We start from the raw sequence: 7,189 nt of genomic DNA on the forward strand, positions 1-7,189 counted from the left end.
GGAAGGAGGGGGCGGGAGGAAGGAGGGGAGAGAAAGAGGGGGAAGGGGAGGAAGCAGGCGTTTCGGGAGCCCGTCTGACTGACCAGCAGTGGCAGGAAGGAGATGGTGGGCGGGGGGCTGCTGGAAGATGTAGTCCTCTCTTCCTCCCTCCCTCCCTCTGGCTTCCTTCCTTGGCAGAGCAGGGATTTGAACCTGGCTAGACTCTGATAGTTGAAGTCCCAGAGCTCCATCCAGAGGGGGCTTTGGCTGCTAGCGCTCACCGTCACTGGAACCTGGGGCAGGTGGCTCGACGTGGATGGGACATTTTCACCCTGGGGGAACTGGGATTATCCCGCCCCAATGGGGAAATATCTGCACCCAGCATCCGAGTGGCGGCAGCGTGGGAAGGCCATGCCATCCTTCCCTTTGCCCAGGGGCAGCAAGGAGTCCGGAGGGGAGTCTTCTGGGAACTTCTCGGCCGGAGATGGATGTCCCTTGGGGTAGAGCCATGGCACTGGTGGGACGGTCTTTCGGTCCTGTGGGGAGGAGGAGGGATGGAGGGAGAGATACTTTTGGTTTGTGCGTCTTCCCTTTGAAGGGAAAACCATTCCCCAAAGAGAGAGGGAGAGGGAGGGAAACCAGACTCACTGCGAGGGAAGGCAGGGCGCTCATTTGGGGAAAAGGTAGGATTTCATGTTGTGCACCAGGTCTAGCCTCTGGAGCAGGATTGCAAAGATGTCAATTGCTTCCCTGCAGGGGACAGAAAAGATGGTTGGTTCAGGATTGCACCTAGCCCCACTGGCCAATCCTTTCCCAGCCCTGCCTTTCAGCCAATTTACCCTGGAACCAGGTATGTTTTGAGCTTCTCTCTGGTCCCCTGCTCCTTGGTTTGGCACTGACTGACCAAGAAATTGGCCAGGGTCACGAAGTGGAACAACAGCTTGTTCTTCAGGGTCTGGGTGTCGCTGAGGTCCGCTACAATGGCCCTGATCCCTCTGAGCGCCTTCACCTGAAGAGAGAAGCAGGTTTTCTGGTAAACAACCTGGAAGGAGGGAGGGAAACTACCCTGTATTTCCTACTTTGCGGATGAGCCATGCAAGGGTCAGCACCTGACCTTGGCCAAAGGTGGCTCTTCACCGTACAGCATCTGACTTTCAATCATTTTCATGAAGAAGTGAGTCAGGCAGATGTGGTGGTTGCATTGGCCTTCAGAGAGGACAGCACACATCAGCTCATCACAGGCCCTAGAGAAAGGGAAGGAGAGCCAATGGCATCCCTGCTGGGCCCCCAGCCCCCGGGAGGGAAAATGGGGTGCATCCCGGGAGGAGGAATCGGCCTACGTTTCTTTTGATTCCAGGTAATGGTCCACCATCAGGTTCACATGATTTCTTGCGATGGCGTCTGCCATGTCCCACTTCTCTTCTTGGGACAAATTGGAGTACTTCTTACACAGCCGGTGTAAGGCTTCCTTTGTCTGTCAGAAGGGGAAAAGAGAGCAGGGAAAAGGAGGCCCTATGTGACAAGCCTTCCTTCCTATCGGGCCTGGTCTTTAATGTGGATTTTGGGTTGGATAACTTTAAAAAGGGGGGGGGGAACTATTGTCTCTTGAAAGTTTCCACGCTTATCTTTGGTATCAGAAAAGCATTCCTAGACCATTATATTAGAAAGTCACTGCAGAGGACTTGGATGAAGTATAAAAACAAACAGTTTCCGAAAATCCCAAAGCGGGATTGTAGACATTAAAATAAACCAATATTTCTTTAAGAGTCTCCTTCCTTCCTTACCGGGGAAGAATTAAATTCGCTCAAGTCAAACTCCTGATCACTGCACTTCTCATCAGAAGTACTCTCCTGAACTTCTTGGACTCTGAAACGGAGCAGGAAAAGGCCATGAAACAAAACAGGACGATGCCAGGGAAAGGCCTCTTATAGAAACATCTTCATGTCCCGGTCATTTGGCTGTTTGGAGAGAGAAACTTACCTGGGCCCACCATCTGGAAACGTACAGGGACCACCATCTGGATCCTATAAATAACGGAGGGGAAGAGAAGTGAGAGGGAGAACATGGGCTACAAGGGGGGACCCTTTGATTACCCATGAGCTGAAAGAGCGCTTCAGAGTTCTTTAGGGTGGAAAAACGAAATGCATAGATACAGGATTATGGGAGACACCGGTCTTAAGGAGACTTTATACATGTGAAAGGGATCTGGGAGTCCTAGTAGAGCATAAGTTGAACATGAGTCAACAGTGCAATGCGGCAGCTTAAAAAGGCCAATGCTATTTTAGGTTGCATCAATAGGAGTATAGTCTCTAGATCAAGGGAAGTAATACTGGCAATCTAATCTTTGGTCAGGCCTCTCCTGGAATAATGCTGTGTCCAGTTCTGGGCAAAACAATTCAAGGATGTGAAGAAACTGGACCCATGTGTCCAAAGGAGAGTGACTGAAATGGTCAAGGATCTGGAAACCATGTCATATGAATGAGGAACAAATCAGGGAGCTGGGGATGTTTAACCCGGAGAAGAGAAGGTCAAGGAGTGATATGACACCCCTTCAAGTATTTAAACAGGGCCACAAGGTCTTGGGGTGGGCCTGATCGTAAAAGTTTTCCCCCTGCCAGTTTTGCCCTTTTTTTACCTGTGAGTCAAAAGAGTTATTGACCTTCTCCCCATCTTTTCCTTTCCCTGTGTCTTCCTCCTCTTCATCGTTTTCCTATCAAGAGAAAAAAAAGAATGAGTTTGGACAGTCCTTCAAAAAAAGTGGAGAAAGAGGGGAATGGACTGTATTACATTACCATCAGAGAGGGAACGCTCTCTGCCTCCTGCATTTCAGGGATCCCCTCCAAACTGAAATACAGACAGGGAAGTGATATCATCATCATCATCATCATCATCATCATCATCATCATCATCATCATCATCATCATCATTTTCATCCTTCAGGGCTAGCCTGAAGAAAGAGGCTCCTTCCTCCTTAACAGTCATCTTTCGACCTGTGAGGGAGTGAATAGGCTGGTCCAGCTCCATCAGGGCTAGCCTGAAGAAGGAGAGCCCTCCCTCCGGTCCATCTGCCTTGGTCCAGGCCTCAGAGGCAGAGAAGAATGCTGGACCTGATCCTCTCCCCTCCTCACCATTCCCTTCTCCTTTTGTGTCCTGTCTTTTAGATTGTAAGCTTGAGGACAGGGAACCGTCTATTATCCCCTCTGTTGTAAGCCGCCCAGATTCCCAGTGATTAGGCGGCATATAAATAAATCTGATTATTATTATTATTATTATTATTATCATCATCATCATCATCTTCATATGCTGGTCATTTAGTACCCATCCAAGACCTAAACTGAGAAGACCTTACCTGTCCGAACTGGCCCCAAGATCAACCTCTGCGGCAGGACAGGCGCTCTCAGTTTCCTACAAATAAACAGAGGGAAGTGAAAGGAGAGAACGTGGGCCACAAGGGGATGGTCTTTGGGTGGCCCTGAGCCTAAAAGACGTTCCCTAAAAAAGGGGAGAAGGGAGACCCCCCCCCCCCGTTTCACCCTTTTGTTACCCATGATGAATCTGGACAGAAAAGGTGGGGAGGGGATGCCTATCTTTCATTACCGTTAAAGACATACAACTCCGTGCTTCTTCAAGCGACTGAGGATAGCTGATCTTGACTTCTGGAAGACTGAGAGAGGGACAGGAAAAGGATTGATGATGATGATGATGATGGTGATTATTATTATTATATTATCAACACTTGAGGCGAAGCACAAAAATCAGTGTGTATAGAGCATTGTACTGTCTATTCCTCTATGGGTCTGAAATATGGGTCACTTATTGCCAACACTACGACTCCTCGCCAAAGGACTGAAGTGTGGCTTTTGCATGGCTTCCAGACCCTTAGGACACATGCATCATTTAAACAGCATACAGTGGTACCTCGGGATACGAAATACCCAGGTTACGAATTTTCAGGCTACGAAAAAATCCCATAGGGAATTATTGTTTCGGGTTACGTTTTTTCGGGTTACGAAAAAACTCCGGAGCTATTTTAAATGGAGCCGCGGCAGAGCCGCGGCTTTTTCCCCATTAGCGCCTATGGCATTTCGGCTTACGAAGGCTTTTCGGGTTACGAAAGCGGCCGCGGAACGAATTAATTTCGTAACCCGAGGCACCACTGTACCTCCAAAGTGACCCGAAGCAGCTTTATTTTGGCCTGTCTGTATGGAGCCCATACTTACCCATAAAGAATCACTGGGGAAATTTTGCCCATAGAGAAAGCATACTCACCAATAAGGAATCATTGGGAGACATTTTCCCATAGGGAAAACATGCTTGGCCATAGAGAATCATTGAAGAGTACTTGCTATGGACTGGACTGGACTTGCCAATAGCAATTACAGTACAGTCATTTTGTTTTAGTATGTCCCAGAAGGAAGGAAGGGGGGAAAGAAAGAAAAAAAGGAAAGAAAGACAGAGGACAGGAAAGAAGGAAGCAGGGCCTTACTCTGGATTCTTGTTCTTCTTATTTTGGGGCCATATGGATCGGAACATCCGCCGAACAGGTTTTGTCATGGTCTGGAAGCAAAGGAGAGAGGCAATGAAGGAGAGCCAGGGAAGACGAGGGACAACATGGCTGTCCTCCCACCGCTTGGCCTTTGCCCTTCAGCCCTCACTCACTTTGACAAAGCCCTTGAAGCCAGTCATGGCCAATGGAGGGGGACCTGAGTCCAGGACAAGGAGCCTGACAGAAAGCAGCCTCTGGCTTCCAGCAGCCAAGAACCAACAACTGAAGCAGGGCCTCCGTTGGGTTCCAGAATGGAGCCCAGGTTCCAGAGAAGAGATGGAACCTTTGTGAAGGAAAGCAAGGCTGGAGAATTGCCATGTCCTTTACCTGGGCATTGCTTCTCTGCTTAGAAGCCCTGAACATGCTCCATCATTAAATTCATATTCTGTGAGGATTGGGGGGGGGGGGCATTGCTAGGATTTGTACCTCCATTTTGAGAAGGGCTTCCTGGATTTTGAGACTGTGATTAAAATTTAAAATAACTTTTAACATTTATATCAAATTTCAAAATTTAAATTGTAAAATGATCTTAAATTCAATATTAAAAATAATTTAAATTAAAATAAATAATAATAACATCATAAAACTTTTAATTAATTTTAAAGCTTATATTGAATTTCAATTTTTTTACAAAAGCAAGGGATGTGCGTTCTTTCAAAGTACATGTTTTAAATTTTATTATAATAACGATCTATTGCCAACATTATGATTTCTAGTTTTGGGGTTTCGAATGTAGGCCAGAGCAGGCCTTTGATTTGTATTTCGGCTCGCTTTGCTTTGCAAAGAGCTGCACAAGGTTTTGGGTGGCCAGCCTTGCAGGGCTGTTGTTCACTGAGGGTGGATTATGGGACCTTTGGGGCACATTTGGGAAACTGGAGGGAAATTCCAAAATGCAGGGGGAAGGCCTCCATCTTGGAGACTGAATGACGAGTTTCTTTGGGGAAGGAAGAGCCAGGCCAAGCCTTATTCCTGGGAGAAAAGGGGGAAATGGGACTTTCCTCCCTTTCCCATCATGCTCAGCGAGGCCTCATCTGCATGGCCCCGCCTCCGGATGATTCTGGTTGGCTGCTTTATCCTCCCTCTCCCCACCCAGAGAAGAGAGCCCCCTTGCTGGGGCAAGGGCCCTGTCCGCTGGCAGGTGAGTGATGTGATGTCATCAGAAGGCGTCCGGCCAAGGAGGGCTGTCTGTCCTTCCGGCTGCATGACTCACCGTCCAGCATGGCCCTAGGGATTCTGGGAGTTATAGTCCCCAAAGGCACCTGCATTGAGCTCTAGGTTGGGGATGGAAAGAAGTTACTTTTTTAATGGGGAACTATAAATCCCAGAATGTGGTTCCTGGAGGTTCTGGGAAATGTAGTCCCCCCAAAAGAGTAACTTCTGGAAGCTCTACGGTCGTCTGGGTTGGGTGGGTTCTGGGAGTTGTAGTTCTCAAAAAAGCTTGACCCTAAGTAAGCAGAGCAAGGTGGAAAAGTTACTTTTTAGTCGGGGACAATGTATTCCTGAATGCACTTCCCCGGCAGCACAGCTACAATGGTTCTGGGACTTGTAAAGCCCTCCCCCTCAAAGTAACTTTTCCAAGCTCTGGGAAAGCCCATCTTATGGGCTGGGGGATTCTGGGTGTTGTAGTCCCCCAAAAAACCTAGTGTGTTGGCCTTGGCAGAGGAAACGTTACATTTGAGTGTGGACTACAGGTCCCAGAATCCACCCCTACTGCTACAGTTCATGAAGGTTATGGGAAATATTATCTCGGAAAAGTAACTTTTTCAAGCTCTGGGCTTAACTCGCCACTCCACAAAGGAGTTCTAGTCCCTTTAAAAGCAGGGCTGCATGCACAGGTTTGGGTCAGAACCGTGGGACTGTTAAGCAAAAGTTACTTTTAATTCACTCCCCTTGTGGCCCTGTTTCAATTAAAAGCCATCTGCGTTGACTTCGCCCAGACACAGTAGAATTGATAAATGGAATTAAAAACGAAGATGCTATATGCCATCTTCATCATCTTATTTAGTTGTGAAGGGGAATGAGTAATAATAAGAGGAACAGTAGTAGTAGCAGTACTACTACTAGTAGTGATTTCCTGTGGAATAAGGGCGTCATGGCAGTGCCATGGCTGTCTCTGAAAAGGTGCCAAAATGGCACCAGGCCCTGAGAAAGGGCACTGTGATCCAAAATACACTGCAGAAATAACCCAGTTTGAGACTGCTTTAACTGCCCCTGGCTCAATGCTAGAGAATCCTGGGAATTGTAGGCCCGTTGCTAGGGGTTGGCCAAGGGCCTAGCGTCCACACCGGCCTCACCCCTAGCACATGACGGGGACGTAATAATGGCGGCGCTCTATATACACAGGGGCCACCATTACCGCATGCCGGACGCATAGCGTCCGCACATTGCACCCCGAATATGACGCCACGAGTGTGCGAGTAGCGCCTCACGGCGTCACATCCGGGACACAAGAAGAAGCGCCATTTATGCGCTTCTTTTTAGCTGCACCGGGAAGCCTTGCGGCCTAGCATTGATCTACACCTTTTTAATATATGTAAATTATAATCCCTGGCCTGCATCTTGGTATAAAAAGTGCATTTTCCTTCAGTGTAAATGGATCTTGTGGATGATAGCTTGTGCAATACCTGGGGCACTCCCTAGCATATACCAAGCCCAGTTTACCAC

General features: G+C 48.1%; 1 protein-coding gene across 2 annotated transcripts; it reads right to left on the reverse strand.

Annotated features, from left to right (window-relative positions):
* Nucleotides 1–64: 64 nt before the first annotated feature.
* LOC121917780 lies at nucleotides 65–5,850 on the reverse strand. 2 transcript variants are annotated; one of them, XM_042443904.1, is made up of 13 exons: nucleotides 5,736–5,850; nucleotides 4,466–4,536; nucleotides 3,577–3,643; nucleotides 3,329–3,384; nucleotides 2,772–2,823; nucleotides 2,615–2,689; nucleotides 1,960–2,003; nucleotides 1,764–1,845; nucleotides 1,320–1,453; nucleotides 1,094–1,223; nucleotides 819–988; nucleotides 628–729; nucleotides 65–515 (listed from the first exon to the last, which is right to left on the reverse strand). In XM_042443904.1, the coding sequence occupies exons 2-12, from the start codon at nucleotides 4,531–4,533 to the stop codon at nucleotides 648–650; spliced, it is 960 nt and encodes a 319-aa protein (XP_042299838.1). In that variant the 5' UTR covers nucleotides 4,534–4,536; nucleotides 5,736–5,850; the 3' UTR covers nucleotides 65–515; nucleotides 628–647. The 2 variants fall into 2 exon arrangements, with proteins under 2 accessions (XP_042299838.1, XP_042299837.1); XM_042443903.1 differs by lacking the exon at nucleotides 5,736–5,850 and adding an exon at nucleotides 4,639–5,064.
* Nucleotides 5,851–7,189: the final 1,339 nt, after the last annotated feature.

The sequence above is a fragment of the Sceloporus undulatus genome, unplaced genomic scaffold (assembly GCF_019175285.1).
Source record: "Sceloporus undulatus isolate JIND9_A2432 ecotype Alabama unplaced genomic scaffold, SceUnd_v1.1 scaffold_711, whole genome shotgun sequence".
Classification (NCBI taxonomy): domain Eukaryota; kingdom Metazoa; phylum Chordata; class Lepidosauria; order Squamata; family Phrynosomatidae; genus Sceloporus; species Sceloporus undulatus.